We start from the raw sequence: 13,086 nt of genomic DNA, 5'->3' as shown, positions 1-13,086 counted from the left end.
TGCCAGCATGATGGCAAGGCGATATACAATAAAAGATTTTTTTGGAATCTAGGGCCTGGTGTATTGCTTACTTCTCCTAATGTGTAGCTTGTTGTTGCTGATCATAGTTATACTTTACCATTTTGAATATTAATAATGGTAAATGACTTAAAAAAGTAATTTATAAAGAAGGCTGACATGGTGGCAGAGTGATTAGGTTTGCTGCAGATACCAGCCTAGGTGTTACCCAAGTGGCGTCCATCTGTTCTCCTTGTTCTCTGCCACTGCACATTGAATTACCGGTTTACTCTAAAATGGCCTGGTGCCAATAAGCATGGGTGTGCTTTGGGCTGCTAAGATGAATTTCACGTCCCAACAACTTTCAACTGGTTCTTAAAAAATGAGCACAGTGAAATGGAAAACAATGTTATTTCTCCAAAAAGCCACAGATTTCATAATGACAGCAGTTCTCCATTTGAAACTTAACTTCTAACTGATGGTAGCTGTTTATTTGGCAGGTTATCAGTGGCTGTATATTTCATTTGTTAGCTTCTCTTAAATGGAATATGGGGATCAGCCTACTTTGAATCAAATATCAATTATTGTGCTTCGGCTTTGCTTGAGACACATGCCAACTGGTATTTTTAATGTTAAATACCACATAGAAAAAAATAATTTGAAGAAATGATACAATTATGGTCAAAGGTTAAATATGCTTATGTCAGGTGCACCAAACACAAAGGACAGCGATGTTAGGAGCAAGTGCTGATACAGCGCATTGCCACACCCACGACATGACAAGCAGTGGCATACCTACTGTAGAGTTTGTGCCGCTTGGGACGGGGCTTCAATTTGCCACCCTCCAACATGTCTGAATATGTTAACCTATTCAAATAGAAAATTAAAATACTGTATAGAGAAAAACTAAGATAATTTTTGCATAGATTTATTCACATATAAACAGCAATCATTTTTCACATAGAATTATTTATAACCAGCAACTCGACAAGAATATAGTATTGACACACTGATAAACCATGTCCTAATTATTAGTTTAATATAATTACATTGCTAAAACCAGAGTCAGTGTAGTGTACAAGTGATAGGTGGGGATGTTTTCTGCGCAGAGCAAGAACGCATTCGAATTGATAATGAAATGAAATTATAAATTAGATGTTTATCATCTCAGAAATTATTATTGGTGTAATGTTTATGTTCATTTCTGTTATTGCCTCATAAATTTCAACTGCTGTGTCTGATGCCGTCACAGAAGGACAGTGTGAAAATTCTTTTTGAAGCATTAGTGGATAAAAATCAGAGAATTTAACTTTTTTCATTCATGAGTGATATTTTTCTGAACCCTGCTGCTTACACACAATTTGTACTGAGCATTTTGGCCAATAATACCGCCCCCAAAGATGTGCCACCCGGGGCAGACCGCCCCCTTCTAGCTATGCCACTAATGACAAGTCACCTCAGGATCCCAGATTAGGACCCGAGTGCAGCCATGCAACGGGTGACACCTCAAAACCACAATAGTTCAGATGGAATGGAACTGTGGGAGGTTTTTTTATGGTGGCTGCAGTACCAATTCTGCCACCAACCGCCAAATTTTCACTGCAGGTTGGAGGGCCTACTTGCAGGGCTGGATACAGGTTAACATTATACCCAGGACAGAGCAACTGTAGGTTAAGGGCATTGCTGAAAGGCCCAATGGAATCGAGTCACTTCTGGTGTTCTGTAAAAAGAAAATATTATTAAACACAAAATACTTGCTCACTCACTGTGTGCATCACTGTTCCAAACAACCCATAAAGTTTCCAGAAAGGGAAGGAAATATTTGTCCACTATGAAAGTACTTCAGCTCTATAGTAAAGGTAAGGGATATTTAAGGGTGGTCATCTGTCTGGTACTATGATCAATTATTTACCTTTGTAGTCAGTGGGAGGATAGTTGTCCTTCCACAAGAGACTTAATTTGTTAATGTTTTAGATTTTGTAGTAACATCTTGGACCCCTTCTCACTTTTTTTTCGTAAATTGCCACGCTTGAACTAAGCTGTTTGTACTTCTATAATGTAATAAACACCTTACCAAAATAAATGAAACTTAAAACCTGACTTTGCTCACATTCATTGTTGCTTGCACCTTCCTTACTTATTCTATTTTAAATCATTTTTAATAGTGCCTTTTTCAGAATGGAATCCCCCATCTCTGCTTTTACAAAACACCTAATACATGTCGGTTTAATGTGAAAAAACTTGCTAAAGAATTTTATTGGAGTGGAGTTCACCTGTAGCAAATAAATTGCAATGTAAAATCCAGTATCATCTTTTAATCTCTAGATTCATTTCAACTAGTAAATCAACCAGGATTGGAGAATCTCATTTAACATGTTGAAGATGAGAAAGCAAAGTCTACATATAAAAAGGACAGGCAGAGAACAAACCCCACTAGTGCTGCTTAACCTAATGACAAACTGTATGAACAATAAACAATGACTTAAACACAGCTTATCACTTTCAGATGGATTGTCCTGGTTAGTATTTAGCCACCTCTTGGTTAATTTATGACCTACTGTACTAAATTCAAGGTAGAATTTTGAGGAGTTGGATTCTGTCCCTAAAGATGATCTTCCAACCACACATTTACTGAATGCCAAATCTAGCTTAGGGTGCCATTAACCATATTATTATACAGCATATGCAAAAACTACACCAAAAAAGAGTAACACAGGAGTTGTTTTGCTTTTATTTAGGCAAAAAAAAAATCTGCCAATGGGATAAGCAAAATTTACTTGATAAGATTTCTTAAAGTAAGATAAATTATCATAAATACAAAACTTATTACTAAGTCAATAATTCTTACAATAAGGAAAACAGATTTAATGTCAGAATATAAATAGTCTTCACTTGCTTAGATTTCATTTTTTGCAGTGCAAGAGCTTAACCCAGACGGGTACCACTCAGTCACAGGGCACACAGGACCAATTTGGAGCCACAAACCATTTAAACCGGAATGTCTTTGCAATGTGGGATATAAATGACAGCACATACAGAACTCCAGATGGAGAAAGTAAATCCATATGAGCAAATGCTGGACTGAACACAGTCTTTGTCAGGCAGTGACCTTAACTACTGTGGCACTAATTTTGAATAAGCAATTGAAAAATATACTTAAGCCTGAGAGAATGTGTGTTTAAATTGAACTTTCAATGAAACAGAGTTCTTTAAAAATTTTCTACTTAAAAATCTGAATGCTACTGCAGTTTAGATGTCTGAAAGACTTTCAACGAACACATACCGGTAAGTACAATGTATCCCCTGACTTTCTCTTCAAGCAATTTGGATCATTCTCTTGTCTCACAATTACCTAAATGCAGTGAAAATGACCATAATGGTGCAATCATATTAGTGAAGATTTTATAGATCTTTAATGACTGATAGTTAGGTTTCAAAAATATTTCTTAATAATCCTTCAGGTGACTGAAATTATGAATGCTATATCACCAGAGACTACACGGAGATTAAAAGACACAGGCAATTTTATTTCAATGATGAGTAAAATTAGTTTCATCAATCTGATATTTAAATGGTTGGAAAGTAAAAGTGGGGAATCTCCAATTGTTGTCAACATTTAAAAGAAAGGCTGAACAGCAATTTTAAAAGAGAACCAAAAAAATGAATCATTCTTATGTGACAGGTGTTGAAGTGATTGCCCATAATGCTTTCTTGTTCATTATTGGGAGTGTGGTTTTCTGTTAACCTGCTGTTAATTAATAACCTTTTTCTTACTTTAAACTTTTTTACTGATTGAAGATTTTTGGGAATTTGCCCATCAGAGGGGCTGGTGGCCTTTGAACCCCTACAAATTTTTTTTTCTATTATTTGTTTATTCTGCCCTCCCATCAATCTGATCTTACATTGTTGTATGAAAACATGCTAAATAAATAAATGTTGTTATTGGTGCTTTTTTTAGCATGCTAGGCAATGTAATGATTTTATTGTAACACAGTGATACTTTACATGTATCACAAAGCTGACTGCTTCAAACCGCATTCTAGGAGAAGATCCAATTTCAATGAAAAGAACTGAAGACACTTCTAAGGAACCATAGACATCTGAACCACTAAAACAATTAAAACTGTACTTTTAAAAGTTTAGGACATTTAAAAAGTAACAAAAAGGTTTTTTTTTGGCAATTTATAGTTCTTCTGCACAATTTACTCACTGAGCTATACTGTTTAAGTTGTGATAGGTTTACCTGTTCATTTGCACAACAAAACAGCCTTCATTGCAGCCCCAGTGATGGTTGTTATAAAAGGAAACATGCTTTAATTTATAGAGGATTTGGAGGAAAAAAAAAACACTCAACACAATTACACATTCAAACCTAGGTTATGATTAAAATATCGCCTTCCACAGATGTGGCTGCATTGTCTGTTGTCCCTTTGGAGAATTAAAAAAAAAATTCGCTTGGGAAATCATCACAGAAATGCTCCTACTCTAATAAGGCAGTTTGAAAACATTCGACTACAGATAAATATCACCACCTACGGTCCTCAAATAGTCAGAAATTCAAACAAAAATGTTCAGTGCCCACAATGTATACAAAAGTACTTATTTCTTTTTTGGTGAGGAACACTTGTGCTTTAATACAGTACTATTATATAAATACATTATATAAATATCTGTGCAATGCTTGATTAGACTTGGTGTTGGGCACTGCTCCAGCAGCTGTGGGGCATTTGCTGGCGGAAAAGCATTCAGTGATCTTGACTTTGGTGACGATGCTGTGATCTTCATGGAGTTAATGGAGGCTCTGATCGGGGCTCTCAAGAGACTGAGCGAGGAGCCGGAGTGTCTAAGCTTGAGTGTCCTGGATAAAAACCAAGATCCAGGCTTTTAATGACTTCTTGGGCACAGCCCTCAGCAATGTCTCTGTCTGTGAATAGAGTGTTTACCTTGTTGACAGGTTTACTTACCTTGGCAGTGACTCTGGTGACTCTTCCTATAAAGTCAGTAGACTGAATGGGAGACCATTTTTGTGGGGGAAGAGAATGGAAGGGGGATTGGGGGTCATGAGGTCAGTGGAAAGGGGCGTGGCACTCCTGCTATCTGTGCAAAAGGACGAAGGTCCAAGTTTAGAGTCCTGGTGCTTCCTGTCTTGCTGCGTGGTTGCAACACATGCACACGATCCAGTAACCCGAGTCAAAGACTGGATTCCTATGGTTTGCTCATGGAGTCCTGAATGAGACATTGTGAGATTCCCAGAGGGTGATCCGGCTTGTAGGATCTGCATTGTTGATGACCCAAGTCGAAGAGCAGTCCAACAGGTTGAAAAGTAACACCTGGCTGTGGCAGATAGAGGGTCATATCCGTAGGATGGGACTGGACCATGTGTCTGACTGGGTGTTGTCAAAGCGGTTTTAGTGTGTGGTGGTTCGACACGCACTGTACCAGTGCATGTTCCCCATCCTGACCTTGCCCGATATACATATATAGATCACATAAAACGATTTGGATTTGTTTAGAGCCCAGAGGGCTGTTCCACGAAGCGAGCTTATAAAATCGAGGATTATTTGTAATAGCCTCGCTTGAGTTAGCCTAACAGTTCACTTCAGGCTCATTGAGTTCCACGAACAAAATTCAGGTGTATTTAATCTCCGCTAATTCAAGCCAAGCTTGATAAGTGAGGCTCGTCTTGGCGTCCACGCGATATAAAGGCAGCCTTGTTAATCGATGCTGGATAAGTAAGAATGGAAACTAAGGAAAGAGCTGCGTTTTTTTTCGCAGGCGGAGCAAGATTATTACAAGCCTATGAGGACTACAAAGCTATAATAACTAGAAAGGGGAACACGAGCTGTATTATCAAAGCTCGTGAGGCTGCATGGCAGAAAATAGCTGACAAGTTAAAGGCGTAAGAACATGATTTTAGTAACTTTTGTGTTAAGGATGTCAAACTATTTAACAACTAAATGAGAACAGTTTCAAGCCTTCAAAATGTATAGTCATTAAAATTTCCTTTTACATATGCATTTAGTTACCAGTTGTAAGGTACTTTAAGGTTATTTTAACACATTGATAAACAGGACAGCATGTTAAATTATATGGGTTCATCTTGGATAAAAAGTGATATATAATTGTAATTATTAATATAATTATTAATAATGCTTGGTTTCAGGAGCAACATGAGTGGAACGAAAAGGTCCTGGCAGCAAGTGAAGAATGCGTCATTATTGGCATACGCTCCTGCTGCAGTATTGCCACATTATACAAAACTGCACAGGCTACTACAATGTCCCACGCTCTGTCTGGTGTAACTCGGAGATGCCGCAGGCAGTTAAACCTGGATTTTAACTGTCCAAATGTCATTTCAATGCGTGCCCTTGTCTTACAATGGGCATGGTTGAAATGTCTTTCTGCTTGTGTTGCAGGATATGGTGTGAGAAGAAACGGTAGACATGGGTATCCTCTGTCTCCAAGCAGCACACCGGGAAAAATTCCTATAATGGAAAGTAGACACATTAGACTGTAGTATAATAAACTATAGTATATTTGTGAATTTTAGTTGACTTGCCTTGTCTGAGGCTTTGAGCCAGTGAAGACTCGTGAAAAATTCTGGCATCATGTACTGATCCTGGCCATTTTGCCACAATATTTGAAATTAGATGTTCAGCAGTGCATACCATCTGAAACATTTTAGGAAATGGTAATGACATACATTGCTAATGTTGGACGACTACACTTTCACCTCTTGTATATAAATGTGAGATATTATCAGTACTTACCTGTACATTAATACTGTGATATGATTTGCGGTTTATGTAATCAGGCTCTGTTGGAGCCTATATCCTCAAGTGTGTACAGTCAATGACTCCAATGACGTTAGGAAAGCCTGACAAATTAAATTCAGTTACTTATCAGTTAATGATTTATGTGCTGTAAATGAGTAGATGTTTAAAGATTAAGCACCATTAATTCCAAAGAAAGTTTCCTTAATGGCAACAATTCCTCGGTAGCCAGGAAAGGTAATGAATATATTTAAAAAGGACTTTAATGCAACGCAAACCTTCCTGATTTCACGGCACACTGTAGCTTTGCTTAAATGTTCAGCATCCCCCACACTGTACAGAAATGAACCACTGGCAAAATAACGCAAATCGATACACAAAGACTGTGCAACCGTAAGGGCTTTAGAGCGACGTGTGTTTTTAGAAATGTACACAAATATGCAATACTGTGTCTACTAAATCTATAGCGCTCGTATAAATAATCATCCGCAAAATGCAACGGATCTATCCTGGACCGAAGTAATTGTGGAACCTGTTGTCTTAAAGCTCTACGAATGAGCCTCGCTCCCTCATCAACTGGATTATTAATAAATGGGCACGCCGTGGTTATTCATGTAAAAGCCTTCAATGCACTCCTTGTCATTTTATACTTTCTAAGTAATTAGAATCGCCTGCATGTAATCTGTAATAATTTTATATTGGAGGGTCGATGTGTGCGAAAGAGGGAGTGAACAGCAGCAGAATAATCCCAGCCCCGCAGAATGTCGTGCTGTGACATCACATGGCTTGTCCAATCATATTCATCAAGCTAAGCTATGCTTCACAACTAACCTGCCACGGAGCAGGCTTGTCCAAGAGCATATGTTGGCATAGTAATTAAGCGGAGCTTCAGGTTAGCCTTGTTCGTGGAACCGAATTTCGAGAAATTAAGCCGGGATTATTGAAATAAACCTGGATTTTGAGGTTAGCTCGCTTTGTGGAACAGCCCTCTGGAGACCTCAGCCATCAAGCTGCCTCCCCCATTTGGCCATTGCACTGCTGAAACATCGCTTGGCCAGTCAACCCGATGAAAGTCCCCTGTATCCCACGATTCCTGAATTCCTTCATCAGGGATGACTTTACCTTAGGCAGGCAAAACAACTTGGCAGGTGGGCCGTGGCACCGAGTGCCACATTTGAGTAGCGAGAAGAGAAACAGAATAGAATAGGTGAGAGTTAGTAACAAATTAGAACTATCATGTTGCTTAGGTGGGTAGCACGGTGGCGCAGTGGTAGCGTTGCTGCCTCGCAGTTAGGAGACCCAGGTTTGCTTCCCGGGTCCTCCCTGCGTGGAGTTTGCATGTTCTCCCCGTGTCTGCATGGGTTTCCTCCAGGCGCTCCGGTTTCCTCCCAAAGCCCAAAGACATGCTGGTTAGGTGGATTGGCGATTCTAAATTGGCCCTAGCGTGTGCTTGGTGTGTGGGTGTGTTTGTGTTTGTGTGTGTGTGCTGCGGTGGGTTGGCACCCTGCCCGGGATTGGTTCCTGCCTTGTGCCCTGTGTTGGCTGGGATTGGCTCCAGCAGACCCCCGTGACCCTGTGTTTGGATTCAGCGGGTTGGAAAATGGATGGATGGATGGATGTTACTTAGGTTTTAGTGCTAATGACTAACAACAGAGATGCAGTCTGTACAGTTAATCAGCAGCTCTAGTCAGGATATGCTAAACTGAAGTAGGGAGTCTTCAGCCAGGATTTAAAGGCTGAGACTGAAGGGGCATCTCTTATAGTACCAGGAAGACCATTCCACAGTTTAGGGGCCCTGCAACTAAAAGCTCGACCTCCCACTGTCCCACTTTTATTAATCCTTGGAATCATAAGCAGACCGGCATCTTGAAATCTTAATATGCACTCTGGTTTGTAAGTCATGATAAGATCATACAGGCTTTATATGTTAAGAGGAGGATTTTGAAATCTGCCCTAAACTTAACCGGGAACCAGTGTAAGGATTTAAGAACTAGAGTTATATGTTCATACTTTCTTGTTCTTGTAATAATTCTTCCAGTAGCATTTTGGATTAACTGGAGGCTGTATAAAGAGCAGTTTGAAAAAACCAGTGAACACTGCATTACAGTAGTCAATCCTACTATAAATAAATGCATTAATTAATTTCTCAAAATCCTGTTTATTTAGAAAGCACCTTAATTTCCCAACATTTTTAAGATGGAAGAAACATGATTTGGACAACTTTGTAATATGTGCTTTAAATGACATGCTAGAGTCAAAAGATAACTCCTAGGTTGTGGGCTGATTCAGTAAAATTAATGGCGATTCCAACCAAGTTAAATGATGACAAAATATTGTTCTGATCAGAGTCATTCCCTCCAACAATTAACATCTGTTTTATCTGTGCAGTTCTCATCCATCCACTCCTTTAATTCACTAAAACAACTAATTAAAGACAACAATCGGAGAAACTTCTTTTGATCTAAATGAAAAGGTATAACTGGCTGTCATCTGCATACAAGTGAACATTATGTTTCCTAATGATAGATCCCAGTGGAAGCATGTAAAGTGAAAAAAGTAAAGGCCCCAGTACTGAGACCTGTGGGACACCATATCTCACTTCTGTGTATAATGGAGTACTGTCAGCACATTTCTGTACATATTGGAATCGATTTGATAAATAAGAACTAAACCAAGTGAGCACAGTGCCTGTAAGCCCAACATCATTTTCTAGCCTGTGCAGTAAAATAGAATGGTCAATGGTGTCAAATGCTGCTAAGCTAGTATGCGGTTTGCACTGTGATGCGGAGATATTAAATCTTATGTTTTTAATTTTCTCATTGAAGAAGTTCATAAAGTCTGTACTGCTAATATCTGTTGACATTTTGCACTGTAGATCTGAATTCCCATTTGTTAATTTAGCAATTGTTCTAAACAGTACCTAAATGATTTTTTATTATTGCTATCTATTATTGTAGAATAGTATTCTGAGTGAGCTTTAAAAGAGAGCTTTTTTATATTTTTTAACACTGTCAATGCAATTTTAAAGACATGCAGCTTTGTTGTTCTCCATCTGCACTCCAGTTTTCGACACTCTAATTTAAGAGCTCGAGTTTTTTCATTAAACCAGGGATAGTTTCTATGTGCTTTGATCACTTTTGTTTAAAGGGGGGCCACTGAGTGCAAAGCATCTCTCAAGGTCACATTATAATGTGATGTTAGCGGATCTAAATTGTTTTTCCACGTTTACATTTGACATTATCTGGTCTAAATGGTTTTCCACAATTACAGTCGAATTACTCAAAGTATCTATAAATTTTGAAGCAGAATTACAATCTAAGTGTTGCATGGTCTTTGTTTTAATCTGTGAGAGCATTGGCAAGGGCAGGACTAAATCAAATGTAATTGAGTAGTGATCAAAAATAATATTTAAATTTTTAATTACAATTTTGTAAGTTATAATTAAATCTAACGTGTGGTTATGATTATGAGTTGGACAATCTGACAAAATCCTACTGAATTTAACAAATAAGTAAAACATTTGCTAAAAGTGTCAGTTTCCACATCAACGTGTACATTAAAATCCCCCATCAGTACTATGTGATCATAATTTATAGCCAAATCAGATAAAAGGTTGCTAAATTCAGTCATGAACAATGAATAAGACTTTGGCGGTCCATAGACTAGCACTATAATTGTGTTTGAATCCGTTTTAATATTTAAAATGAAGGCCTCAAAGGATGCAAAGTTGCCTAAATTTTTAGATGTGATTTGTATTTTGATACAAAATAGATGTGTGTCCTGAACCCTCTACCACAAGCAAACTCATATCCTAGAAGCATTCCAGAAGATCCTGGGCATCAGGAACACTACTAATAAACCAGCATAGAGAATGTTCTGCTAAGTTGTACCTTCCACTGGACCAGGCATATGATCCACATGGATGAGTCTCTGCTTCCCTGTATGGTCTTGTATGGTGAACTTGCCTATGGATCTTAACCTTGAAATGGCCTGAAGAAAATCCTGGAAGGATCACTTAAAGCACTCTGCCAAGGCCTAGACCATTCCATATAGGCAGCTCGAGACACTGGGGATTACATATATTGGAGAGGGTCTGTTATCAAAGGAGTCCATCATTTTGAACAACAGTGGACCCATCAACATGAAGAGAAGAGAAAATAAGACATCTCTATCAATGCCAATCTACTGCCCCCTGGGTAGTATTTTTCCAGCAAATCCTGCACCCAGGTCTGTTTTTGCCAAATTGGTCTGCTGTCTCACCAGGGGGAAAAGTCACTGATGGACAAAATGATGGACAGCATCATCATTGGATCCATGGACTGATAGGACTGTGGTAAAGCCATAGATCTTACCTTTAAATGGAAAATTAAGGCTTTATTTAAATTTATAATAATGCAGATTTTTTTTTTGTATGACTGGCTCACTTGTTGGCCATAGCCACAGCAACAGTCAGTGAAATAACCAATATTGCCATGGCAATACTTAGCAGCACAGTAATGACAACCATTCCTCCGGAGCGAAATACAGTCAGCTGGAGCAAGTCCAAATCTTGGGAAACACCTGAAATAGAGGAGCACATCAGAAACTTGCCCTAATAGTATAGTATTTGTAACCACATATCACACCTATGTCTAGGCAGCTAAGGAGCTCCCAGCTCTAGTAAATAAAAGGAGCACTCTTTCACTCAGATAACTAAAGGACATGACATTTTTAAACCTGCATAAGTCAATTCAGGGTTGCGTGGACCACACGATATTCCAGCAGCATCAGATGCAAGGCAGGAACCAAGATGGAAGAAGTGGCTGTTCTTTGCGGAGTTCACTCACAAACGGCCATAATAAAAATGAGCAAGACTGGAATCGCCAATGAACTTTACTTTTACCTTTTGAGAGGTAAGCAAATGCAGAATCAGGGAGAACATACAAACTTCCACTTATAGTGACTAAAAGCAGGATTCAAACAAAGGCCAAAAGGAGCTGTGATTCAGAAGCAAAAATTATTGTATCCCCATGCTGTCAAATATAGTTAAGCTGGTCATTGTGTCACACAACTATAAGAAGATTCTGAGCAACACTGAAAGCTTGTTAATGTGGGGAAATCTCGGGGCACCATGGGTCACTAGTGAATACATGCACCCAAAGTACATGTATAGTATCTGAATCTTGGAATTCAACCTGCGTAAAAGTATCAGCCATCAATAAATAACACAGGTAATTTGATTATAAAACAAACTTACAGTCATGATAAGAAAAATATAAAATGCAATATCAAAATGCTGGAACTGCAAAATGACAATGAGGAATTATATTGGATATTCTTAAATTAGTTAACATTGGCAGATGAATGAGGTTAATACAAAATTGTTAATACAATCAATAAAGTAATGCAAATTTGATCTCAGTAGCCATACATTTTGGTTGAATTAGAATTCAACTGTGACTAAAAAGTACAGAACAAAAGGGGCCAGCGCTCTCAATCTCTTTTACAAGTCATGAACTGGAAGTTTAGATTTGTTCTAATGAATTAAAACTGGAAAGAATAACCCACAAGCTCTTGATGCCTTTTTATCACCTGATATTCAGGATAGTCCCAGATACCAGTCATTGGATTTATTGTCTGAATGGTGCTTTACCCGAAATTATACCTGGGAACAAAACTTACATGTAGTGACCACCATCCATAAAATAAAGACTGGCCAAATGCTGAAGGACCAAGGCATAATCAAAGGATACTTTTTATTTTATGCACAGTGCTGCTGGGATAGACCCCTCTCAGTCATAAATTAAAAAATCTCAGGAAAAGAACTGAATGTAGGACTGCTTTGTATAGCACAGTAATTCTAGTTAGTCAGTGGTTCATTCAAGTGATTATACCCAATATGTATATTCATACCCAATATGTACATTTGAATCTAAAATGGCTACATATTAAATTGGATATTTATTACTAGTGTATATAGTTATTCTTTTGTTTAGTCATCAGTTTCTGTTGAACTATGTGGTTATTCTATTGTACAGTATTTATGCACCAGTAATGATGCACTGCACGATAACGTGCAGTGAATATACTTGACTTGAGTATACATGGTTTTCATACTCTCTCTCTGTATGTTTGGCATTCGTTTGCTCAGAGGTGATGCGCTTGCTGCTTCCTGAGCAGCTCTTCTTTTCTCCACCCTAGTGGCCCACTTCTCTTTTGTCGGCATCTTTTTGCATTAAAACTGATTAAGTCAGTGTTTGTATTACAATTACTTAGTACGTTTTCTTTAATTTTTCACTTAAGCTGGCAGTTAAGTCTTCAATCTGCTTCAAGAATG

At 38.3% G+C, this 13,086-nt stretch overlaps 1 protein-coding gene across 1 annotated transcript in view; it reads right to left on the bottom strand.

Moving 5' to 3' along the window:
• Positions 1-10,843: 10,843 nt before the first annotated feature.
• The window catches only part of LOC120543005, a 38,040-nt gene continuing 35,797 nt past the window's right edge, over positions 10,844-13,086 (bottom strand). Inside the window, exon 5 of the mRNA XM_039775816.1 lies at positions 10,844-11,330. Coding sequence (XP_039631750.1) covers positions 11,191-11,330 — 140 coding nt within the window. The 3' untranslated portion in view covers positions 10,844-11,190. The remainder of the gene's footprint in view (positions 11,331-13,086) is intronic.

This window comes from Polypterus senegalus, chromosome 13, assembly GCF_016835505.1.
Source record: "Polypterus senegalus isolate Bchr_013 chromosome 13, ASM1683550v1, whole genome shotgun sequence".
In the NCBI taxonomy this organism is placed as follows: Eukaryota; Metazoa; Chordata; class Cladistia; order Polypteriformes; family Polypteridae; genus Polypterus; species Polypterus senegalus.
This window is presented reverse-complemented; position numbering and strand designations above follow the sequence as displayed.